Genomic DNA, 27,113 nt, shown 5'->3' on the forward strand with positions numbered 1-27,113 from the left:
TTTTTAATATTCATTTGTGGGATGTGGGGTATGGATGTCACTGGCTGGCCAGCATTTACTGCCCGTCCCTAGTTGCCCTTGAGCTGCTTTCTTGAACCTCTGCAGTCCACCTGCTGTGAGTTGACCCACATGGTCTTAGGGAGGAAATGCCAGGATTTTTATCAGTGAAGGAATGACAATATATTTCCAAGTCAGGATAGTGAGTGGCTTGGAAGCGAACGTGAAGGTGGTGGTGTTCCCATTAATCTGTAGCCATTGTCCTTCTAGATGGAAGTGGTTGTGGATTTGGAAGGTGCTGTCTGAGGATCTTTGGTAAATTTCTGCAATGCATCTGAAACTATTCAAAATGATTTTTAAAGTTTACACAAGTTAGCTTCTAAAGCCTCGTAATGTTGGTTTGTTATTTTGAACAAGGTCTCTTCACATTAGTGGTCAGGTATAAAGTGAAAGCTGCTTTGAGTAATTAGAGCAGCATCCCCTACTGAACGCATATTGCTTCATATTTTGATCTCAATCTCAGTCACAATTAGAATCAGAACCAACTGTTTGTGTGAGGGACCTATTGTCTGTTTTTGCGGTCTATCACATGACAGACTAAAAGACCATGAGAGACAGGATTTGAGCAGCATTTTTTTTATGATGGTTAAACAACCTCCTAAAGACCCTCAGTAAAGCAGCAATGGTTTCCAAACAGCAGAATGCAAAAGATGCAGATAGATCTTAGTTAGGGAGCAAAGGAAATTGAACAAATATATGGAGGGGAGGGAAATGACAGGTAACATCATATGCACTATATGAAACAATTGTGTTAACAAATTTTCTGCTCAACATCTCCAGACCTGTTGAATTCAAAGATCTGAAAACTGAAAATGACAGATTGAGACACAGACGCTGCAGGCTAAAAAAGCGATCTGAACCAAAACAATTGTATATTTCACAACAAAAATGACTGGGTATGACAGGTGGTCACATTTCACTGCAGATGCTGGGATGAACATTCAGTGCAATTTAACATTCTAAACTCCCATTTCTAATGGTCACTTGATTGATGTTGTATTCAATTAACGCTCACACAAGTTGCAAAAAAATTACTAATCCCCAATACTGACATTTCCTTCACTTCCCAGTGCGATAAACATGAAGGGAAAATAAAAGCAAAACATAAGCATTGCCAGAGACTGTAATCTTTTTGAAGTCTTGTTCATAACATTCAGCAATCATGATTCCCAAAGTAGTAGCTCTGCACAAGATTTATTTGGACAAAACTAATAGGTTTTAAAAGTCACAAATGCTGTGCACACAGGGTTACAATCAAGACTGTTTCACTGAAATGGCCACACACTGACTTTACTGCATTTTTCAAATATTCTTTTTGAAACGTGGCCAACTTTTCCCACTTCCACCTTTACAGGTCCAAAATAAATGCAGAAAATCTGGAAATGCACAGCATGTCTATCAACATCTGAAAACCGAAGAGCCCACATTATCAATTCAGCAACTGATCTTTTATGGTAACTTATGACAAAACAGAAGGCCATTCAGCCCATATAAGGGATCCATTGAAACAGCTAATGTTTGCTTCACCTTTCCAGATGCTGACTGACATGCCCAAGAGTTCCAGGTCTTTCAATTTCTAATTTAGATTTCCAACATTCTGACATTTTCATTTATCTTTCTTAAAGTGTTAGAATTAGCCCTACATTAAATTATTAAAGTGGCCAAAATGAACCTCCTGAGGCAATGTTCCCAAATGAGCAATGCATTGTGAGAAGTGGGTGCCGACCATCACCTTCCTAAATAATCAGGTACAGAGACTCGGCATGTACGCAATCCTGGTTGAAACTTTATTGCTGGAACAGCACAGCAGGTCAGGCAGCATCCAGGGAACAGGAGATTCGACGTTTCGGGCACAGGCCCTTCTTCAGGAACAGGCCTGTGCCCGAAACGTCGAATCTCCTGTTCCCTGGATGCTGCCTGACCTGCTGTGCTGTTCCAGCAATAAAGTTTCAACTTTGATCTCCAGCATCTGCAGACCTCACTTTCTGCATGTACGCAATCCTGGCCTAGCCTTTAGATTTTGTTGCAGTTCAATAGTTAATGCTCCTACCGTGACCCGGCTGTTGGTGCCTGGGTTCCCTCCCAGCCTGTAGTTGTTGTAGGCCAGATGACTGTATGGATTGTATCCCACAAACCCTGGGGTGCTGGGCATTTGCTGATGGAACAAATGAGACAAAACACGAATGAGAATGAGTTCAAACAAGAAACACAGAAATGAAATGGTCAGCATACAAAAAATGTGGCAAAAATTTAAACAAGTCATGGTTGCGCATGGAAAAGCACAGTTCTACCAACTACACTAAAACTAATGTCGGCGCAGTCTCCTCTGAATACACAGCATGCCCACAAGATATATCCATCACCTTTCTGGCAACATCCCCTCCAGTCAAGAGAAGGTTTTTCATAAAGCACAATGACCCTTGGACCTCTGGTAAAAATACTATCTTTTCTATTTCTAGGATTGCCACCTCTTTTTTCTACACAGCGTCATGCACAACAACACAATCAAAAGTGAAAACCCATATCGATAATGGAGAAGAATCCCAACTGGATACTGTCAGCCAGGAAACAGCACAATTAGTTAAAAATCAACCAGAACAGTTAAGACGCTATAGCTCGCAACTTTGAAATTGGTATTATAATGAATGATAATGCTTAACAAATGTTTTATAATGGTGGGGAGTACATTTAATTGCTCCACTTGGATATGATAGATGTTTTATTCAAAAAGTAAAAATCAAGATGAACTGAGTGTTGTTCCAACATTTCAGTACAAGAAATCATTACAGGTCTGGTACAACAACGTTGGACCCGAGGAACTGAGATGGGCCTGAATGTGGAGAAACCCAATCCAAAATATCACGAAGAACTAATGCTATTTTTCAGTCAATACTGTTCCTCATAAAAAGACCACCTGTGTGATAGAACGGAGATTTATGTACGCCAGAAAAGCATTTCTTAAAATATTCTTGATAAAAAGGTGGGACAGTTTAAATTGTTTTCAGTCATGCAGGCAATGTACAACAAAAGAGAAATCAAATTGTATTGAACAACTGTTACAAAGTTACAGGGACCGAATTGACCATAACGCAGCAAATCTAATATCTATTTCACTGGTGAAGTGTATTCCGGTGTGTGGCTTCCAACGAATGGATGAGACTCTGTAATTGCCCAAAAGGAACAATTTGAAGCTGCAACCCCCAGCTCCACAAGTTACTGAACTGAGGAAATGCAAGAGGTTTTCGCAATGGTCATGTTGAGTGAGTTCAAACACACTCTGGATGTACACCTATCACACTTTCCACAGTGATTTTTGAGGAGTTAAACTATGAGGGTTCCCAGCTCTCACATAATGGCATTTTCTTCAGAACTTCTGGACAGATCAGTGAACCTTATTCTAAAGTTAGGCTTTACAGAAATCAATAGCTACTGTAAAAACATTCTTAACAAAAGATAATATTTTTTTCTGCAGCAATATTCCATTAGAGCTAGATTTCAAAAGGGAACAAAAGATAAATCAACTAAAGCCGTGGATTAGCACAGTAGATATTCCGAGTTAAGCTCGTGCCAAATCATTTAGTAAAAATTACATATCCTAACACTGTCAGTCATTTTAGGTCACATTGCAAGCTCTGGTTTCCTGTTGTATGTATGCTTGGTTTCTGAGTGCTAGTAAGTTGAGATTTCCAACACCAAATCTTAACCCAAAAGTTGTAAAAACAAAACAAAGTGTTTTGATTCAGTGAAGGTCGCATCATACAGGAGCAAATATAACCCTCTATTAAAGAAGGGAAGGTGGCAGTAAACTGTTAGCCCAGTTTGCTTGATTTCTGTCGTGGGGATGGTTCTAGAACCAATCATTAAACAAATCATAATGTACTTAGAAAATGAGGTAATCGGAAAAGTCAGCATGGTATCAAAAGGAAATAATGTTTAACCCAATTATTGAGTTCTTTGAAGGAGTGACATGTGCTTTAGTTAATAAAGATCCTGTAAACATACTGTACTTCGATTTCCAGAAAGCATTTCATAAGAAGCCTCACAACAGTTATTGCAGAAAATAAAAGCTCTGGTATAGGGGATAGCACATTAGCATAGATAGAAGATTGGCTGTTGGCAAAAAACAGAGTATGCACAAATAATTGGCAGGATGTGACAAGTGGAGTCCTGCAGGTCTCCATGCTTGAGCCTCAACGTTTTACAATTTACATCAATCACTTAGATGGGTGGAACAAAGGCAGAGTAGTTACATTTTCAGATAATATCAAGATAAAGTATGTTGTGAAAAAGACACAAGAAGAATGCAGACAGATATGGACAAGGTTGAACAAGGAGCCAAACATCTGGCAGATGGAGTATAATGAGGGCAAGTGTGAAGCTGATAACTTTTTCATTCTTCCTAAGTGAAGTATGACTTTAGTGTGAATGACTGTGGAATTCCAACTACAGAGGAATTTAGGTGCTCTAGTAAGAGTCACAAAAAGTTAATATACAAGTACAAGATGTACTCAACAAGCTTAATGGGATGAGGTCTTTTATTACAAGGCGGCTGAAATTACAAGTCAGGATGTTATGCTTCAGTTGTACAGGACATTGGTAATATGATGTCTTAAATATGATGTGAAAGTTTGGTCTTCTGAGGAATGGTTCATAAGTTCAGAAAATACAGGAGCAGAGTTAGGCCATTCAGCCCATTAAGTCTGCTCCATCATTCAATCATGGCTGACATGTTTCTCACCCCCATTTTCCTGTCTTCTCTCCATATCCCTTCAACCCATTTATCAATTAAAAATCTGTCTAACTCCTCTTTAAATTTACTCACTGTCCCAGCATTTAGGGGAGCGAATTCCATAGATTCACAACTCTTTGTGAGAAGTAGTTTCTCATTAACTCTGTGTTAGATTTGCTGCCCCTTATCCTAAGACTATGACCTTTCATCCTAGAATGCCCCACAAGAGGAAGCATCCGCTCCACAACTGTTTTATCCACATCTTTTGTCATACCTCAATGTGATCTCCACTCATTCTTCTAAATTCCAGAGTATAGGCCTAAACTGTTCAATCTCTCTTCATACGACAAACCTCGCATCTCTCGGATCAATTAAATGAACCTCCTCTCAACTGCCTCCAATGCCACTATGTTGTTCCTCAAATAAGGGGACCAAAACTGTGCACAATATTTCAGGTGCAGTCTCACCAATACCTTGTATAGCTGCAACAATACTTCCATACCTTTATATTCTATTCCTTTAACTATAAATGCCAACATTCCATTTGCTTTCTTTCAGTAGATTGAATAAGCTGGATTTGTTTCCACTGGAGATTAGAAGAGTGAGGGGATGACTTGATTGAAATGTCTTAACAAGATGTCAAGTATATTTTCTCTTGCGGCTCATTCCACAAATAGCGGGCACAATTTCACAATTAAGGGTTATTCAGGATAGAGATGAGAATTCTTCTGAGAGTTGTGCAAGTTTGGAAGACTCTACCTCAGTAGGGGATAAAGGCAGGGTCATCAAATATTGTTAGGACAAAAACAGAAAAATTCCTCTTCAGATAAGGAATCAAAGGGTTTGTGGGTAGATGGGAAAATTAGATTTGAAACACAAATTGAACAGCCATGATCTTATTAAGTAACAGAACAGATTCAAGGAACTGAATGGTTTTTGCTCCTACTCTGCATGTCCGCACAACACCCAATGAAGGATGATTAACTCAATGCTGTCACTGGCTTGCAGCCCAAGGCACATTCATTTAGCAAAGCAGTGCACCGTCATTACATTATATATTACTCAGAAACTGCTCTGAATATCTAGCCAATTATCAATATATACATGCACAATCCTTCTCAATAGGTTATTCATTTTCATCAATTCAGACCCATGGTCATTTTGCATTCAATAATAAGACACATTCACTCCAAGCTTCCAGTGTTCCACAGTCTAACATTCCTCACATAAATGAAACTGGAGTTCAATTTCTATCCCACCAGTTGTGAATAGCAACGCCATCTTATTGTGCTTTGTTCTTTGGGTATGTCAATGAGCAACTGCCATGAACACAGATGGCTTGCAGTGAACATCATTTGCATTTTCCAAAAGTTTACATTATAGAAAATATATTCACTAATACTAACCAATGTTGTACCTGCTACAGACATCGCGTAATATTCAATTCCAAACTTAATACTTAAAAATGCTACAAGCTTGTCACAAAATCAAAAATTCGACAATGCACAATATGTACACCAGTCACAGCTAGATAACAACCGCTGTATTCAACAATACTTTTGCAGTTTCAAAAAGTCCATTCTTGTCTCAAAAACAAGTTATCTTACTTTCTTATAAACAAAATGATTGCAAGATTAAAATAATTTTAGTATAATAACATCTCAAATCCTAAATAGCATATACTTTGCTGCTGTCTTCTGCCCATACTAGTGCATAGTGGTAATGACACTGGACTAGTAAGCCCGAGATGTGGGCTAATGTTCTGGGAAAGCAAAGTACTGCAGATGCTAGAGATCTGAAAATAAAGTCAGAAAGTGCTGGAGAAATTCAGCAAGTTTGGCACAACCTCTGGAGGATGAAGCAAAGTTAATGTTTCAAATCACTTTCCACAAATGCTGAGTTTTTCCTGCAGTTTACATTTATTCGATGTTCTGGGGACACTGGCTCAAATCCAACTGTCGCAGATGGTGAACTTTGAATTGTATTACCAATTTAAAATAAAGAGCTTGCTTGATAGCAACTGTGTAACCATTGTCAACTATCATAAAACCCATCTGGTTCAGTAATGACCTTCAGGGAAGGAAATCTGTCATCCTTACATTGTCTAGCTTATATGTGATTCAACAATGTAGTCAACTCCTAACCATCCTCTGAATTGGTCCAGAGAGCTACTCGGTTATATCAAAACACTATAAAAAAAAACAAACAAAGGAAAGAAAGGCAACTTGGCATCTTTACCAACATCTGGGGGCTTGCAGCAATAGTGGGAAGGCAATCCCACAACCTGATGTAGTCTTGCTTACAGAATCAAATCTAAGAGACAATGTCCCAAACACAACCACCATCCCTGGATACCTTTTAGAGTCATATAGTCATAGAGATGTACAGCAGGGAAAATGACTCGTCCATGTCAACCAGATATCCCAGCCTAATCTAATCCCATTTGCCAGCACCTGGCCCATATCCCTCCAAACCCTTCCTATTCATATACCCATGCAGATGTCTTTTAAATATTGCAATTGTACCAGCCTCCACCACTTCCTCTGGTAGCTCATTCCATATATGTACCACACTCTGCATGAAAAGATTGCCCCTTAGGTCTCTTTTATATCTTTCTCCTCTCATCCTAAACCTATGCCCTCTAGTTCTGGACTCCCCCACCCCAGGGAAAAGACTTTGTCTATTTACCTCATGATTTTATAAACCTCTAAGGTCACCCCCCAGCTCCAGGGAAACCAGCCCTCGCCTATTCAACCTCTCCCTATAGCTCAAATCTTCCAACCGTGGCAGCATCCTTGTAAATCCTTTCAAGTTTCACAACATCTTTCCATAGGAAGGAGACTAGAATTGCACACAATATTCCAACAGTGGCCTAACCAATGTCCTGTACAGCCGCAACATTGCCTCCCAACTCAATACTCTGTCCAATAAAGGAAACCATACCATACGCCCTCTTCACTATCCTACCTACCTGCAATTCCACTTTCAAGGAGCTATGAACCTGCACTCCAAGGTCTCTTTGTTCAGCAGCACTCCCTAGAACCTTACATTAAGTGTATAAGTCCTGCTAACATTTGTTTTCCCAAAATGCAGTACCTCGCATTTATCTAAATTAAACTCCATCTGCCACTTCTCAGTCGATTGGCCCATTTGATCAAGATCCCATTGAAATCTTAGGTAACCTTCTTCATCATCCACTACACCTCCAATTTTGATGTCATCTGCAAACTTACTAACTATACCTCTTATGCTCACATCCAAAGCATTTATATAAATGATGTAAAGTAGTGGACCCAGCACCAATCCTTGTGGCACTCCACTGGTCTCAGACCTCCAGTCTGAAAAGCAACCCTCCACCACCACCACCCTCTGTCTCCTACCTTTGAGCCAGTTCTGTATCCAAATGGCTAGTTCTCCCTGTATTCCATGAGATCTAACCTTGCTAATCAGTTGAACCTTGTCGAACGCCTTACTGAAGTCCATATAGATCACATCTACCGCTCTGCCCTCATCAATCCACTTTGTTACTTCAAAATACTCCACAACCACCTGATGAAGGAGTGGCGCTCTGAAAGCTAGTGCTTCCAATTAAACCTGTTGGACTATAATCTGGTGTTGTGTGATTTTTAACTTTGTACACCCAAGTCCATCACCGGCATCTCCAAATTCAAAAAACTCAATCAAGTTTGAGAGACATGATTTCCCACGCACAAAGCCATGTTGACTATCCCTAATCAGTCCTTGCCTTTCCAATTACATGTACATCCTGTCCCTCAGGATTCCCTCCAACAACTTGCCCACCACCGAGGTCAGGCTCACTGGTCTATAGTTCCCTGGCTTGCCCTTACCACCTTTCTTAATAATGACACCACGCTAGCCAACGTCCAGTCTTCCGGCACCTCACCTGTGACTATCGATGATACAAATATCTCAGCAAGAGGCCCAGCAATCACTTCTCTAGCTTCCCACAGAGTTCTACGGTACACTTGACCAGGTCCTGGGGGTTTATCCACTTTTAAAGATTTCAAGACATCTCGCACTTCCTCCTCTGTAATATGGATATTTTTCAAGATGTCATCATCTATTTCCCTACATTCTCTATCTTCCATATCCTTTTCCACAGTAAATACTGATGCAAAATACTCGTTTAGTATCTCCCCCATCTCCTGTGACTCCTGCTGATCTTTGAGGGACCCTAATCTCTCCCTAGTTACATTTTTGTCCTTAATGTATTTGTAAAAACCCTCTGGATTCTCCTTAACTCTATTTGCCAAAGCTATCTCACGTCCCCTTTTTGCTCTTCTGATTTCCCTCTTAAGTATACTCCTACTGTCTTTATACTCTAAGGATTCAGTTGATCTATCCTGTCTATACCCGATATTGCTTCCTTCTTTTTCTTAACCAAAACCTCAATTTCTTTTGTCATCCAGCATTCCCTTGTCCCACTAGCAGGTCAGACCTAGCAGAGTGATATCACAAAGGTATACAGTCATGACAGAGTTGGCTTGGGAGTCCTCAACATTGACTTTGGACCCCTGTAATTTGACTACACCAAGTCAAGGAAATATCCTGATGATTTAAACCTATCACACCCAATTTGGCTGAATAATCAGTGCTCCATCACATTGGAGGAAGCCTGGAGGCTGCCAAGGGCAAAAAATATACTGAGTGGATTATTTCAACATCCATCAAGTGTGGCTCAGGCAGCACCACTACTGAACGGGCTGGTCAACTCCTAAAGGATATAGCTCTTTGACTGGTTCTGCTTCAGGTGGTGAGGGATGCAACCCTCGCTAAGTTGGAAAATGCAAAAAGCAAGGAGTTGTGCAAAGTATGAAAATCTCTAGGTACCTCTTGCTTTAATCTGTGGCCTGGATCAAATCGACTTAAATGGATTTTGTTTAATGGTCTATTCATTTTGCCGATACTTCAAAACATAAATTCACATCTATAAATGTTGCAGTTGGTTCTATATGTGGTAAGTAAATGCTTCATTTTTGCCAAGTTTCTCCCATCTGTAGTGCTGACACTACAGATCCTTCAGCAATTTAAGACCATACACAAGAGGCAATTAGAGTCATACAACAGAGAAACAGACTCTTCCATTCAACTCATCTGTGCCAACCAGACATCCAAATCTGACCTAGTCCCATTTGCCAGCTTTTGGCCCATATCCCTCTAACCGCTTTCTAATCATTTGCCCATCCAGATGCCTCTTAAATGTTGTAATTATACTTGCCTTCACCACTTCCTCTGGCAACTCGCTCCATACATGCACCACCCTGGGTGTGAAAAAGTTACCCCTCAAGTCCTTTTCAAATCTTTTCTCTCTTCACCTTAAACCTATGCTCTCTAGTTTTGGACATCCCATCCTAGAAAAAAGACCTTGGCTGTTCACCCTATCCATGCCCTTCATGATTATTCTTCACATGCTAGGCTGACAAGACATCAAACTGCCTGGATATCAAAGTCAAACTCAGAATCCTACAGTTTAGCTAATCACCTAACCAGCACATCTTTGGATTGTGGGAGGAAACTTGAACATCTGGAGGAACCCCACGAAGACATGGTGAGATTGTCTGTGTGGAATTTGCACAGTCGCCAAAGACTGGAATAAAACCCGGGTCCCTGGCGCTGTGAGATGGAAGTGCTAACCACTGAACCACCATACCTTGTATAGTTATACAAGATTGTGGGAGAAAGGTTAAAAAGCAAAGAACCTAATGTCATCCAGCAAGCAATATTTCTTCTAACTTCGACTCATTGTACTGAGTAGTGTCTAAGATTGATGCATGCATTTCCAAAGGAGCATTGCTTATTTGTGGTCTATTTGTTTCCAACACTGCACATACCCAATTGCTGCATAGCGACATGCGCGTGCGTGCGCACACAGACACAGTTGAAGGAATATTGCTTGTAATCTTTTGTTTACAAAGTCTTGCACTGCAAGTCTTTCAATATATTCTAATATAAAAATAAGCAACCTATTCAGAGATGTTATGACACATCTCTCAAGTATTCATGCCTTTGGTGGAACTGGACATTTCATTAACGGTAGGGACACTGCTACCACACTACAAGACCCCTTACCTGCTCCTAAAGAAAAATTTTTAATCAATCTGTTCAGACATGTGATTACACACATCCAGAAGGGGCGAGACTGAATCTTCTGATCCAGAGATAAGGACAGCACTGCTGCACCACAAGACATGCAAGTTAAGGAAGCTTGACACAGAAGCTCCAAAAGTCAGAAACAGGCCCTGTGTCCACCCCACCTGAACAGAGACCAAACCCAATGCTGTCAACACCAAAATGATCGCCATCAATCATCAAACCAACTGAGCCAATCATTCCACTGCCAAAATTAGTTTTAATAAACCTATTCAAGCATGTTAGAATATACCTGCTCGATAGGTGGAACTTGAACCTAGATCTTCTGGCTCAGAGGTAAGGGCCACAATAACCTGGAATCTGTTCTTACATTCAAGTCCCACCTACTCCAGAGGTATGTAATAATATCTCTGAACAAGTGAATCACAAAATATCTACAAATGTACAAGCACACAAGAGTCGTCAATTAAAATCCACTATCTGAATACAATTAAACATACAATTAGTTAAATTTATAAACCAAGCAAATCTATAATATCATTTCAAAAACACTGCATATAAGTAGAATCAAGGGACAAAACGGAAATGAGTGAAAGTGTTAGTTTAACCTTGATAAGAACGAGAACACTGAAAAAGATAATGTAATAGATGTCAAGGCCTCACAGCGCCAGAGACCCGGGTTCGATTCCAGCCTAGGGCGACTGTGTGGAGTTTGCACATTATCTCTGTCTCTGCCTGGGTTTCCTCCCACAGTTCAAAGATGTGCAGGTTAGGCAAATTGGCCATGCTAAATTGCCCATAGAGTTCAGGGATGTATAGGTTAGGTGTATTGGTCAGGGGTAAACATTGGATAATAGTGGAGGGGAAATCGGTCTGGGTGGGTTACTCTTTGGAGGGTCGGTGTGGACTTTTTGAGCCGAGGGCCCTATTTCCACACTGCAGGGATTCTATGATTCTATCTAGAATAGTCAAAATATAGCCAGATGCTAACAGAAGCTAAAGTATTTGAAAGAGGAGCTCAGTGAGCAGAAGGCTATTTATCTTCCAAAACCTCTTCATGTATCACTCTCTTGTGGGTCATGTTTCAGGGGGCAGGATTTCAGAAAACTAAGAGACTGAGCTTTCTAGAGACTGCCTTTTAAAGAATAAAGTGCTTCCCAGAATATTCTTCCCAATCAAAACACTCACTTAGAAGCAAAGTGCTCGGAGTCACTTAAGCTGAGAAGAAAAACAATAAGCAAGTGCAAGCAAAGGGACAACTAGCCCTAGATTTTCCCATCACTGTGATTTTAACACCAACTGTGAACATCTCATTTTAAATGGGTTACAGTCAATGATACAAAAACACAAATTCAGAAATTCAAGACTATAATATATTCACAAGCAGGGCAATAATCCCTCAGGATTAAACCTTCCCTCTTTCACTGCACACCCCATTTTATTTAAATAGCCAGAGCACTGACTCAATATAAACTTCCACATGTTGCAAAAAAATGAGCTACACCTGTTGGAAATTTTAATCCTGTCTTGTGCAGGGTCAATTGAAATAAAAATGACAGGGTATAATTACTCTTTTGTAACTAAACTTGAATCACACTCTTTTTACTTACATGGCTGTCATTTGTAAAAGAAGGAGTGCACGTAACAACAGTAGGGGTATTGCATTGGTGCTTTCAACTGCTATGCTCCCTCCCTCAAACTGCTCGAGTGATGAATTCTGACACAAAGTTTTAATGTGGACTGTTTACACAGCCTCCAGGAGAAAAAGTATTCAACTCTTCACAACATGCACTCAGTTGCCGTTCAGTGATCACTGTATCATGACACATAGCAATAGCATGGGGATTGGCACTCTCAATTCTACACAGAGAACAATTTTGCTACACTTCTGAAGAAAGATCACTGAACCTGAAACATTAACTCTGATTTCTCTCCCCAAATGCTGCCAGACCTGCTGAGCTTTTCCAGCAATTTCTGTTTTAGAACTTTGCTACAAGGTGTGGATCAGATAATCTCTGTTTACACTAAGGGAGTATGACAGAAGTTAAATCACATTCGTCAGGATGGAAGATCCCTTCCAGCCCAATCACCTCAGCCTAAATACTGATGCATAGGAACCAGGAAAAGTAAGTCAAATGACCTTTGGGAGAGGGGAGAGGTCATTTTGGATTTGGTGCTCGGCAATGAGCCAGGACAGGTGTCAGATCTTGCAGTGGGAGAGCACTTTGGTGAAAGAGATCACAACTACCTCACATTTAGCATAGCACTGGAGTGGGAAAGGAACAGTTACCAAGGGAAGATATTCATTTGGGGAAAAGGAAATTGTGACGCTATCAGACAGAAGTTGGGAAGTATAGACTGGGAGCAATTGTTCCACAGAAAGGGCACAGCAGACATGTGGAGACTCTTTAAGGTTAGGTTGTTGCGAGTGATGCACGAATTTGTTCCCCTGAGACAGGTAAGAAGGGGTAAGATTAAGGAACCTTGGATGACGAGAACAGAGGAACTTCTTGTCAAAAAGAAGGAGGCAGCAAACGCAAAGTGGAGGAAGCAAGGATCTAGCACAGGTTTAGAGGATTACAGCCTTGCTAGAAAGCTCAGAAATGGACTGAGGAGAGCCAGGAGGGGGCACAAAGGCTTGGCAAGAAGGATTGGGAGAACCAAAGGCATTTTACTCATATGTGAGGAATAAAAGAATGCTCAGGGAGAATGTAGGGCCGATCAGGGATAGCGGAGGGAACTTGCGCGTGGGGTCTGAGCAGATAGGGGAAGCCCTAAATGAGTTTTCTGCTTCGGTTTTCACCAAGGAAAGGGAACTTGTTGTAAATGAAAACTTAAAGGAGCTGGGACACAGTCTTGATCAGATCAAGACTGATGAAGTTGATGTGCTAGAAATTTTGGAAAACATTAAGACTGAAAAATCCCCAGGGCCAGACCAGATTTATCCTAGGCTGCTCCGGGAAGTGAAAAAGGAAGTTGCTAAGCTGCTGGTCCAGTTCTGGTCGTCTTACTATAGGAAAGATACAGAGGTTTTGGAGAGAGTGCAAAGAAGGTTTACCAGGACGCTGCCTGGACTGAAGGGCTTGCCTTACGACGAAAGGTTAAATAAGCTCGGACTTTTTTGTCTGGAGAGTAGGAGGAAGAGAGGAGACCTGATCGAGATGTACAAAATAATGAGTGGAATAGATAAGAGTCAGTAGCCAGAGACTTTTCCCCAGGGCAGGAATGACTGGTTCGAGGAGTCATAGTTTGAAGACATTAGGAGGAAGGTATAAAGGAGACATCAGAGGTAAGTTCTTTACGCAGACAGTTGTGAATGTATGGAATATGTTGCCAGCTGTGATGGTGGAAGCAGAGTCATTGAGGACATTTAAGTGACTGCTAGACATGCAAATGGATAGCAGTGAGTTGAGGGGTGTGTAGGTTAAGTTACTATATTTTACATTAGGATTAAACCTCGGCACAACGTTGTGGGCCAAAGGGCCTGTTCTGGCTGTACTTTTCTATGTTCTACGTTCTATGAAAATGCTGGGTGGGAAAGAAGGCTCAATATTACGACTCACAATACAGGGACCACAGCTTATTCTGAAAAAGAAACAGTAATAACTGACAATGTTAGAAATATACAGATTCATCAGCATCCGAGAGAAAAGCACTGTTTGCATGTTCATATCAGAACATTTATGATTCCCACTTAAAACAAACTCACTGTGCTTTCTGTAGACACCAATGATGCAGCAGTGGGCTTCCAGTATTTACATGTGTAAAATCTCTACGGAGTGCTCAGCAACTTAAATATCACAGATTAACTAAACTTCTTGCTTCAGCATGGCACCTCATTTCCCTGTGACACACAACATTTCCAAAATCGTTTTCAGTTTAATACTCAAGAAAATCTTGAAAAGTTAAAAGCACAGTTTGATATCCATCCTGAAATGCTTTCCAAAAGCCAAGACTATAGTACTGCTGGAGAATCAGAATTTAAATGTGCTTATAATTATTTTCAATAAGCATATACATATATCATCAGCTCTGATAGCAAATTGAGTGGGGATGGCACCAAATCACCCAATCAGTATCTTCAACAAACCAATGTCAGTTCCGTACTTAAATTAGTCTGAGATTAGGTTGTCTATCACATTTTGATCAAGAAACTGAAAACAATACCATTCAGACATCAACATACGCAAGAATATAAATTTATCCCTCAGAGAGCGCGACAGTAGAAGGGTGGCACAAAATGGAAGATATTTGACTGATTATAACACCTGAGATTTAATTCCACAAACTGCAATGGAACCGAAGTATCAATCACCATGTACAACTAGTAGTCAATCTGATATGCACTGCACAAGATGGTTTTTACCCCATAAACTTTTAAGTTCAAGGACTTAAACCAAAACAAAACTGTAAAAAATTTAAATCCCAAATTCTCTATGCATAAAATTACTTTGAGAGTTGGATCACTGCACAAGTAAAATGAAGGCAAGAACAGACCTCATTCACTGCAAATGGCAAATATATAAAAGCCAAGCAAACTTGAACTTCTCCCCTTTCTAAATATAGCCACACTCGAAATATCGTGGTCAAGACGCCAATACTTCAAAAAGCAGTACAGCATATGCTACACTGAAACATCATGACAATGTTGAAATATCCAAGAACCACAGCATCAAAGGTTAGACTAACCAACAGGCATATTTAACCTTCAATATGTATTCATCCAATGCAGTTTTCATTTGCAAAGCCTTCTTTACTGGCTTGAAGAGACGGTGGATTTTCTGTTGTTACATGAAAATTTCTTTAAGCTAGTGGTTTTAGAAAACGTCTGACAACTTTAAAAATAGTGGAAGCAGGATTCCAAAATTCTCTTTAGGTATGGCCAATGTAATAGGTCACACCATTTAAAGAACATAACACTTCCTTTTCAGAATGTCTTTGACAATGTGCTGCACAGGAGGTTGCTAAATAAATAGGAGCCCATGGCTTTAGAAGCAAGGTACTGGCATGGGGAGAGGATTAGTTGACTGACAGAAAGCAGAGAGTGGACACATAGGGGTCTTCTTCAGGACAACAGCCAGTAACTAGTGGATCAGTGTTGGGACCATAATTATTCACATTATTCATTAATGATCTGGATGAAGGAACTGAGGGCATTGTTGCTAGGTTTTGAGATGACAAAGATAGGTGGACAACAGGTAATATGGAGAAGGCAGGGAGGCTGCAGAAGGACTTGAACAGGTAAAGAATTAACATATGGAACACAATGTGGCAAAGTGTAAGGTTATGCATTTTGGTTGGAAGAATAGAAGCTTGACTATTTTCCAAATGGGGGAAGGCTTTGAAAATGTGAAGCACAAAGGGAATTGGGATTCTCTTACGGTTAACATGCAGGTTTAACTGGCAGTTAGGAAGGCAAATACAATATCAGCATTCCTTCCAATGCTCGAAAACAAGGGCAGTGATTACTGCGGAGGCTGTATAACCCACTGGTCAGATCACATATTGAGAGTAGTTTTGGATTCTGCATCTAAGAAAGGATACACAGGCCTTGAAGTGAGTCCAGGGGAGCTACACGAGAATGATTCCAAGATTGAGGGGTTTGTCATATGAGGAGCGGTTGAGGATTCTGGGTCTGTAGTTGATGGGAGTTTAGAAGAATAAGGAGAGGGGATCTCACTGAAACTTACAAAAAACAGAGACCTGGACACGGCGACATGGAGAAGTAGGAGAGACTAAGAACCAAGGCACCATCTCAGGACAACCTTCAGAACTGAGATGTGAAGGAATTTCTTCAGCTATAGGGTGGTGAATCTGTGGAACTCAATGCTGTTGAAGTCTGTGGAGGTCAAGTCACAGCATATTTAAGTCAGAGATAGATAGCTTCTTGATGAGTAAGGAGATCAAAGGTTATGTGAAGACATCAGGAAAACGGGATTGAGAAACATATCAGCCATGATTAACTGGCAGAGCAGATTTTATGGACCGAAAGGCCTAATTCCCTCCTTTATCTTATTGTCTTATTATTTTGTTTCATTTATTGGTCAAACCCAACATCTGGTATCAGCTGTTTTTGCAATACTACAAAGCAAAAATCTTATACTTATCAATTCTATAGACTACATAGCCACTTATACATAATTCACACTATTCCAGCCCCCAAATGACACATAATCAGGCTATTCCCCCAACTGCCTCAACTAACATTATACAAACATGTCTCACTGTTACTTTGAAAAATAACTATACATAACACTAGAACAAAACATTCAGCCAAGTCAGACTGCAAAATGACACTCACTAGTGTTGTCTCACAAAGGCTTGAAATTATGCAATCTACCAATGCATCTTTCTTCTTTGACAGTCTTTAACCATACTTGCGCATTAATTTTTTTTTTGCAACATTAGTAGTTTACCTGCTTAACTGTAAAAGAATACAGTCAAAACTTCCTAAGTCCCCAGTCTTACACACACATTCACTCCACAATCAAGACATTCTGGAAACTATTGTAGAATGGATGTGACATTATGTCATGCGTTAATTTCCACTTTTTGTACAGAAAAGGTTAAACCATTGGCAATGACAACACTTGTGTCAGGTTCTGGCCAAGGTCTGGCTAAATGTTTAACCCACCAGTACATGCTATCACTGCATTTCATGATTCAAGAATTAGTTGTGTAAACCAGTTAAAATTTCTACAATAGTCATTCAACTTACAAATGTATTTTTAATTAATTCACAAAAACATAAGACTTACAGTGGTGGGAGCAGGAGCAGGGGGTGGTGCATAAGATGGTCTTTCTGTAACAGAAGAAAATAATAAAACGTTTAATTTTGTTTTATGGGCACATCACATCGATCACATTAATAGGAAAATCCTAATTTTTACTATTCTGTCTCACAAGATGTCTTAAATCTCTTCACTAATCTTCCTGAAGGCAGTGCCTCCCATCAAATACAATTTCATTGGTGACAAGTACATTTTAGTATCTTAACCAAGAGTCCAAGCTTCCAGTGTAACTCATTCAATAAGTACAGTTTCTGCAGGGATTTCCTGATCCCTAACAAATCTTCATATTGGAAGAATTTCCTTTTTATTTATTTAAGTTTGATTAACCAGGGAGAATTCCTGGTCTGAGCTGTCACTTCAGGAGAAAATTTCAATAGGCAGAAAGGAACTTTCCTGAAGAAGGGCTTATGCCCGAAACGTCGATTCTCCTGTTCCCTGGATGCTGCCTGACCTGCTATGCTTTTCCAGCAAAACATGTTCAGCTCAGAAAGGAACTTTCCCAAGGGGAGGACAAACTGAAGAGACCTTACACATCTTGCAATACATGGTTAAGGAACAGGCCGTGTCACAAACCTCTGGAGATTTGTTTTCCTTCTCAGATATCGGATCAAGCAGCAGCTGCATATTTCTACCAGATATGGCTCCATCCCTTTCCAGATGTATGACATTTAAAAAGCTTATTTTCCTCCCAACTTCCCATTTGGAATGAGAAACATAACAATTGTATACTGAGGAGGAGAGAAGCCAGCAGAAATAGAGGAGTTTAATATCAGCACTGGGAGCAGAACTGAGATGAAAGAATTTCCCTTTCAATCTTACAGATTTAAAAGTGCCTAGCAACACAGAGTAAATGGACTAAAGAAATGGAAAAGTTAGAGAGAAGTTGTATTTGGTGACAGGAAGAGAAGTTTTTGTTGGATAAGGAATTATAATGATCTCCCTTATTGTAAAATTACGAAAGAAAATATAGAATTACATTTCTGCAACAACTTTTAGAACATTTGGCTCTGCAGTACTTCAGCAGGCCTTAAGAAGCATAGTCACTGTCGTAATGTAGGAAATCTTAGTTAACTTGCACAGATCAGAATCCCACATGACAGGCAGATATTCCATCAAATGATCCTGGTTGAAGAATAAATATCAACTAAGAAGAACTTCCCTGTTTTTATTTGTACTAGTGCCATGGGGATCTTTTACACCCACCTGGGGCAATTTAACATTTTACCCAAAAAGATTTGTTTTTTGAACTGGTTTTGTGTATTTGTTTGTAATACATCAGTTTATTGAACAAAGTTAAAATCATACTTTTGGAATATTTTAACATTTCGTAAGTATAATATTCAAACACACATCTTCCCTGCACTGGACCACTCCTGCATATAATTACAGACATGCTCAGGTTATTATTACTTCCTGCCTTCCCTCTTCAACCACCAGAACAAACAAACTACATCATTTTGCCACCAAAATGAATACAGATTGCCCACAGAAAGAATGAGCAATTAACGACTAACATAAACAGAGATAACAATGACACAACCATAATTATTTAATAATTTAAGATTGGCAACACTTTGCATTCAATATATGACTTTTTTAAAATCTAAAGAACTATTGGAAAAAGTTGGTGTTTAAATTATAGTTAAAAAATACAAAGATTGATAGCTCAGTGATTGAAAATTAAATTACATAATATGGCACAGAGCCATTTACACCAGGAAGATCCAGTGTCCAAAGCAGTGGGACTTTTAGTTAACTGGCTTTGAGTAGGGCAACAAAGGGTTATATTTGATTCCAGTACTTATAGGCCAGAGAACAAAGAACCTTCCTGGTCATAGTTTGGCTTCAGTAATCAGCCCTCTAATCATACTAAACTATGTTGAAAGGGTTAGTGGTTACTAGAAGCAAAATTCATAACATTGTTAAAGTCAGTTTTATGTATAAAGCATTAGATTTAAAAATGCAAGACATAAAGAGAGACATTTCCTAAGAAAATGGATTTGAACAACAAATGATGAAACTCCACAGAAATGTTGCACAGCAAGTAGATGGGATACCCAATCAAAAGTGACTGATCTTTTATTAGCAGTTCAGCAAGTTTGCATTAATTGGAGCATGCACTCTGTTGGTTTGTAAAAGAATATACTGCATCTCAGTGCAGAACACAGTTTATATACATTATAGTGCACTTAGTAGGCCATCAAACCAATCACACTTCCACTATCTCTGCCAATCAGTAAATGCAGCAAGCACTATGGAAAACATGTCAGCATGGAGGAGAGTGATTTAATTAAAACACTGAGAAAAAGCCCTGGATCCATGCTGAGAAAACAAGGAGTGAAAAATTGTTTCAACTGTGAAGGAGAAAATTTTGTTTCACAAAATTAATGAAGATTAACACAGTAACAATCTTCAGCTGCCATCACAGGTTCAACATCAACATAAACTAGATTGCAGGGTGCAGGTGGAAGAAAGAACAGTCCTGAATCCGGACTTCATGAAACCTTCACCATCCCAAAGTAAATAAAGCTCCAAGTCACTTTGACAAAATCTGTATTTTCTAAATGTTACAGCTAACATTTGCAATTGCATTCAAAACCATATGCAAAATCACAATTGTGTTTTGCTTACTTGACATGATGATGCCACCAGCCTCTTACAATCTGAAATAGAAAGAAAGAAACATTAGCAAAGCAAAATCTTTCAAAAACTGTACATTTAGTCCATTTATTTTCTACATAAAGAACAGCTTGCATTTATATAGAGCTTTGATGACCAGCATAGATTGGGAATGAGTACCACCGTCTCGCAGCTCTATATGCATCAGTAACTTTGAAGAACAATTTTACAGGGAATTATACTCATCCTGACTCAGAAGAGCAGTCAAAAAGTAAGGAGTATTGCTAAAACAGGCCATGATGAAGCTTTCATCATGCACTCATAGGTCAGATAATTAAATCCTAAAGGGGTTTACTTACAATTTACACTGTAAGCGGAACAAGGTGCTGTTTGGTTAGGTGAAGCGTTTTCATCGAGAACACATTGGGGAGCAGTTACCCCAAGGTTTTGATTAATTCAAGGAAGGAAGGTCCACTCTGATTGATCAAGATCTGCCATAAGAAATGGACCAGACCCCTGAAAGTTATTGATTTAATTTTAAAAAAGGTACAATGGCGACATGAATACCTTTACCTGCAGAGGACCAATGCCTATGCAGAAATATACATGGCTCCTAGCAAATATTGGAGTCTCATTTTAAGCCCAACTAATGATCATTCTCCACTGTATGATAAAATCTTCAAAGTCATAAATGAGTCTAAGGCTACTAATTTCAGTCTTGAAAAGTACTCAAATTATCATGAAAAATGTAAAGCGTAATTGGCATATTCCTTCAGCTGTAAACAAAAGACACAGTATTGATCATAGGGAAGGTGAGGACTGCAGATGCTGGAGATCAGAGTTGAGAGTGTGGTGCTGCAAAATCACAGCTAGTCAAGCAACATCCAAAGAGCAGGAGAGTCAATGTTTCGGGCACAAGCCCTTCATTAGAAATGAGGCTTCGGATGCTGCTGTCCAGCTGTGCTTTTCCAGTGCTACACTCTCGACAGTACTGATCACACTCAACCACCCAGTGCTTGCAAAACTCAGTACAGTTTCCAACATCAAATAATTATTCAATGGGGCCGGATTTACCCTATGATCCTGAGTATGAAAAGAATTACACTAACAACCAATTTAAGATTACCAAACTCTCAATGTGGTTCACTTAAACTTGCTGAAACCTACATATATATTTGGTTCCTTGCAAACAACATTAACTTGTCCACACACTGCATGTATTCAGTTAAACAAGAGTTTTTAGATTAGATTAGATTAGATTAGATTAGATTACTTACAGTGTGGAAACAGGCCCTTCGGCCCAACAAGTCCACACCGACCCACCGAAGCGTAACCCACCCAAACCCATTACCCCTACACCTAACACTACGGGCAATTTAGCATGGCCAATTTGCCTAACCTGCACATTTTTTGGATTGTGGGAGGAAACCGGAGCACCCGGAGGAAACTCACGCAGACACGGGGAGAACTTGCAAACTCCACACAGTCAGTCGCCTGAGGCGGGAATTGAACCCGGGTCTCTGGCGCTGTGAGGCAACAGTACTAACCACTGTGCCACCGTGCTGCCCAAAGAGTTCTGGGGTCACCATTCCATGGTGCTTGAGATTTTGGAGAAGATTGGTAGTGCAGGTTGTAGATCAGGTTGTAAATTTGCTCACTGAGCTGGTAGATTTGTTCTCAGATATTTTGTCACCATGCTCGGTAACATCATCAGTGAACCTCCACTGAAGCGTTTAGCGATCTGCCCCGTTTACTATTTATCTGTCACGGCTTGTTATGGTAGGTGATATCATTTCCAGTTCAGTTTCTGAGAGGTTGGTAAATGGGGTCCACATCTATACGTTTGTTAATGGAGTTCCGGTTTGAATGCCAGGTCTCTAGGAATTCCCGTGCATGTCTTTGTTTAGCCTGTCCCAGGATGGATGTATTGTCCCAGTGAGACTGGTCGGTCTTCTGGCAGAAGCAGTAATGCAGAGGTTAGCACAAACAGCCCTTCCCGTGATTCTGCCCAAGCTTTGGGTCCGCTATGTGGATGACACTTTTGTCATCACAAAACACAACAAATTAGAAGAAACCCATAAACAGCATTCTTACCAGAATAAAGTTCACCAAAGAAGAAGAGAACAATAACAGACTCCCTTTCCTAGATAGCACAGTAGAATAAAAAGCCAATGGGGAGCTGCAAACCAGCATCTACAGGAAAGCCACACACTGACCAGATACTCAACTACTGGAGCAATCATCCAAACACCCACAAATGGAGCTGCATTAGGACATTATTTAAATGAGCCACAAAACAATGCAGCACCCAGGAGCTATGAGAAGCTGAGGAAAAACACCCGTACGACACATTCAGGAACAACAGGTACCTGATAAGCGCAGTACACCGATTCCTGCACAACAGACATAAACAGGAAGACACAACACACCCAGAGACCCTATCCACCCTACTGTACTCAAGGACATCGCGGAGATGGTGACCAGACTACTCCAGCCTCTCAGCATCATGGTAGCCCACAAACCTACCACCACACTGAAATAGCTCCTGATTAAATTTAAAGGACCCCATACCAAAAACCAGCAGAACAAAGGTCATATACAAAAATACCCTGAAAGGACATCAACAAACACTACACTGGATAAATGAACAGGAAGCAAGCTACAAGGGTACATGAGCACCAACTAGCCACAAAAAGACATGACGAGCTATCACTGGTATCCATACGCACAGACAAAGAGGGACACCAGTTCGTATGGGATAACATATCCATCCTGGACAAACTAAACAAAGACACACACGGGAATTCCTCGAGGCCTGGCATTCAAACTGGAAATCCATTAACAAACAGATTGATTTGGACCCAGTTTACCAACCTCTTAGAAACAGAACCGGAAATGATGTCCCCTAGCACAACAAACCGAGACAGATAAATAGCAAGTGGGGCAGATCACCAACGCTTCAGCGGAGATTCACTGATGATGTTACCTAGCGTTGTGCTCAAACATTAGAGAACAAATATACCAGCTCAGCGAGCAAATTTACAACCCGATTCCCTGGTGCATTCTCCATGGCACCATCTTGATCAGTCAGAGTCTACCTGGCAACCAATCAGCACTCTGTTTCTCATGCAATATAAATGGTGTTCCCTTCAAAATTGGGGTATTCTTACGTCTGTATTGACGGAGTCAAAGATAGAAATTTTCAATACCATGTCTTTTTGTTCAGCAACACTCGTGTAATCTGAGGTATTGGGTCACATCCCAATCCAGACACACGAGGATCTAGACCAAGATTTGCAGTGCAATCAGCCAGTGAAGCAAGGAGGTACTACAAAGAGAGACATGGGTAGAGTGTAAAAACGTTCAGAGGGGACAGGGGGAGAGAAAAGGACTTCAACTCTGACCAATGAGGTGGTACAGTGCCATGTGAACTGAACAAAGGGAAGAACAAAAAGTCTTGACAGAAAATACAGTACCCATGCTTTTCATCAGCTGTAATTTTTCAGCAAGACATTAGGGAGAATGTTTGCATTTTCATTTAAAATCTTCTGCTTTAACAGTGAAGACATTTGGGAAATTGCTGTGGTTGCACTATACTCTGCCTCAAGCTGAGAAAGCCCCAAGATCACAAGTGAACACCACATGTTAGCTATGGCTCAATAGGTAATACGGCCACTTTTGAACATGGAAAATTCTGTGTTCAAATCCTACTCCCTTGATTTCAGCAATGTTAATGCTCCAGTGCAAGACTGAAGGAGTGTCGATGGGACTCTAATGTCAATTACTTTCCAATGAAATATTAAATTAAGGCCCCATCTAGCCTCCCAGGTGAATGTAATTGTTCTGAGGAAATCAGGAAAGTTATGCTCAATTTTCTGACCAATATGTACCCCTTAACCAACAAGAATAAAACTGATAACTTGGCCATTATCATCTCACTGTGTACAAAGTGGCTACCATACTACCTATGCAACAGCAGTAACTGCATAGCAAAATCTACCTGATCGGCTATAAAACAACTGTGATGTTCCACAATTTTAAAGGTGCTATCTAAGTAAAAACTCATTGCCTGTCCTAAATGCACTATATGCTCATGACAGGTTGGCATTGCTCACTAAGTCCCAGATTCTCACTGCTTCCTGGGTAGACATTTTTCCCAAATGGATGTACAAGTGACTATCTTATAAAGCTAAAACACCCTTAACATTGTGGCACAGTGGTTAACATTACTGCCTCACAGCACCAGAGACCGTGGTTCAATTCCAGCCTTGGGCGACTGTCTATGTGGAGTTTGCATGTTCTCCCCATGTCTGAGTGGGTTTCATCCAGGTGCTCTGGTTTCCTCCCACAATCCAAAGATGTGCAGGTTAAGTAAATTTGCCATGCTAAATTGCCCATAGCTTTCAGGTATGTATAGGTTAGGTGCATTAGTTAGGGGGTGAATGTAAAACAATAGAGTAGGGGAATGAGTCTGGGTGGGTTCCTCTTCAAAGGGTTAGTGTGGACTGGTTGGGCTAAAAGGCCTGTTTCCACACTGTAGGGATTCTAAGGCTAGTATAACAAAGAATTCTGGAGAAACTCAGCAATTCTGGCATCTCTAGAGAAAAAAAAGAGTTAACATTTTGAGTCCAATAGGACTCTTCATTTGAATTAAAAAGATGTTGGAAATTTCTTTTAATATTGGTTATACTTTTGACAGACTAAAGGAAAAGGGGTTGAAAATGGTGGAGAAACAGCAAAAGAGATATAAAGTGAAAATGAGTCCTCTAGACCAGACATAACCATCAGACTTTGGGACTATCATACCTCAAGTGAGGGGTGACGTTGTCACTCTGCATCACAAACCAGCTGTCCAGCCAACTAAGCTAACCAATCCCAAACCACCCAGGTTCTGAAGAATCATCAGTCTTGAAACGTTAACTCTTTCTCCCAACAGATTCTGCCTAACCTGCTTAAGTTCTCCAACAATTTCTGTTATCAGTATAATAGTCGAAGACAAAAACACAGAGTCCAAAAGAGAGGCATTAGAAAAGCAGGTCAAGCAGCATCCAAGGAGAGACAGTTGATGTTTCAGCATAAGCCCTTCACCAGGAATGATGAAGAGCTTCTGCCCAAAGTGTCGATTCTCCTGCTCCTTGGATGCTGCCTGATGTGCTGTACTTTTCCAACGCCAGTCTTTTCGACTCTTACTTCTCCAGCATCTGCAGTCCTCACTTTCTCTTATTATACTGATAACATCCTGATCCTCCTGTCCTACAGTAGAAGCATCTTGTGTGTATACACCATTTACAGTTCCAAATATCTTAGCTGGGTCACTCTCCATTCATTCCCTTCTATCTTCCCAAGATTCGCAAGGGGTGGCATGGTGGTTCAGTGGTTAGCACTGCTGCCTCACAGCAGCACGGACCCAGGTTCAATTCCAGCCTCAGGTGACAATCTGTGTGGAGTTTATACATTCTGTGGGTGCTCTGGTTTCCTTCCACAGCCCAAAGATGTGCAGGTCAGATGGATTGGCCATGCTAAATTGCCCATAGTGTTAGGTGCATTAGTAAGAGGGAAATGGATCTGGGTGGGTTACTCTTTGGAGGGTTGATGTAGATTTGTTGAGCCGAAGGACTTGTTTCTACACTGTAGGGGAATCTAGGTAAAAACAAGGACTGCAGATGCTGGAAACCAGATTCTAGATTAGAGTGGTGCTGGAAAAGCACAGCAGTTCAGGCAGCATCCGAGGAGCAGGAAAATCGACGTTTCGGGCAAAAGCCCTTCATCAGGAAGAGAGGCAGAGTGCCTGCAGGGTGGAGAGATAAATCTGTAGGGGAATCTAATCTAAATTTGGAGCAGCACATTGACCTAGTGGTTAGCAGTGTGGCCTCACAGCACCAGGGACCTGGGTTTGATTCCAGCCTCAGGCGACTGTCTATGTCTGCATGGGTTTGCTCCCACATTCCAAAGATATGCATGTTAGGTGAATTAACTATGCTAAATTGCCCATAGTGTTCAGGGATGTGTAGGTTGGGGGTAAATGTAGAGGGATGAGTTTGGGTGGGATACTCTTCAGAGGGTCAGTGTGGATTGTAGAGTCGAATGGCCAGTTTCCTCGCTGTAGGGATTCTATGGAAAAAAAAACTTTGTCCCTAATTTAATTCATTGAATCAGTCACCCCATCAGTTCCAGAATATTACCCATGACTGTATGCTGCAGCCCCCATAGTGAACCTCAAAAACTCCCTTATCACCCCATCCCGAGTACCCCTCCCCCACAGACCAAACTTGGACTCACGGAGAGCGCGGGGAGTCTCGGGCCTATCCCGGGGGCGGGAGTCCTGTGTCCAGCTGGAGCCGCAGGCTGCACTCTGTCCGCTGTCACCGATTCCGGGGGAATGGACGTCCGGTACCGGGGGGGGGGGGTACCACAGGGGCCGGGGGCCGTGTTCTCTGTCCGGTGTCACCGGTGGCGGGGTGAGGTGTGGATGGGTGGCCGGTGTCCGGGAGGTTGGGGTCAGGGTCTGGAGCCCCGGGGCCGGGGGCGGGGGCGGGAGGCGCGCGGATGGAGCGCGAGCGGCTCCTATGGTCCGGGGGCACCGAGCCCGCACATTCCACACAAATCAAACCCGGCCATAGCGGCCGGAGAAAACTCTCCCGATAGCCGAGAGACAGCCGCCGCCTCGGACTGACCCGATCTGTACCACTAAACCTCCACGCTGGGCCCGCCGGAATTTTATAAAATTATAAACAACTCCGCCGAATCTGCAAAGCACTTTTCAAAAGTCCCGACTGAAGGCCAAATATCAATGTAATTCCCAACCG

General features: G+C 41.0%; 1 protein-coding gene and 1 long non-coding RNA gene across 4 annotated transcripts in view; one reads left to right on the forward strand and one right to left on the reverse strand.

The window, feature by feature from the left end:
• LOC148141530 (uncharacterized) overlaps positions 1 to 4,416 on the forward strand; it is a 58,480-nt gene extending 54,064 nt beyond the window's left edge. The window contains exon 3 of the long non-coding RNA XR_015752462.1: positions 2,517 to 4,416. This is a non-coding gene — a long non-coding RNA (uncharacterized LOC148141530). The remainder of the gene's footprint in view (positions 1 to 2,516) is intronic.
• smarce1 (SWI/SNF related BAF chromatin remodeling complex subunit E1) overlaps positions 1 to 26,798 on the reverse strand; it is a 54,409-nt gene extending 27,611 nt beyond the window's left edge. For 2 of the 3 annotated variants that reach the window (XM_043674717.2, XM_043674714.2), the window contains exons 1-4: positions 26,587 to 26,798; positions 20,320 to 20,351; positions 17,656 to 17,699; positions 2,108 to 2,212 (exon numbers count right to left, since the gene is read on the reverse strand). In XM_043674717.2, coding sequence (XP_043530652.1) covers positions 2,108 to 2,212; positions 17,656 to 17,699; positions 20,320 to 20,326 — 156 coding nt within the window. In that variant the 5' untranslated portion in view covers positions 20,327 to 20,351; positions 26,587 to 26,798. The remainder of the gene's footprint in view (positions 1 to 2,107; positions 2,213 to 17,655; positions 17,700 to 20,319; positions 20,352 to 26,586) is intronic. The other variant, XM_087977706.1, reaches the window with a different exon arrangement.
• Between the last annotated feature and the right edge of the window lie 315 nt (positions 26,799 to 27,113).

This window comes from Chiloscyllium plagiosum, unplaced genomic scaffold, assembly GCF_037043375.1.
Source record: "Chiloscyllium plagiosum isolate Xiang-an unplaced genomic scaffold, Cpla_swu_hap1 HiC_scaffold_32, whole genome shotgun sequence".
Taxonomy (NCBI): Eukaryota; Metazoa; Chordata; class Chondrichthyes; order Orectolobiformes; family Hemiscylliidae; genus Chiloscyllium; species Chiloscyllium plagiosum.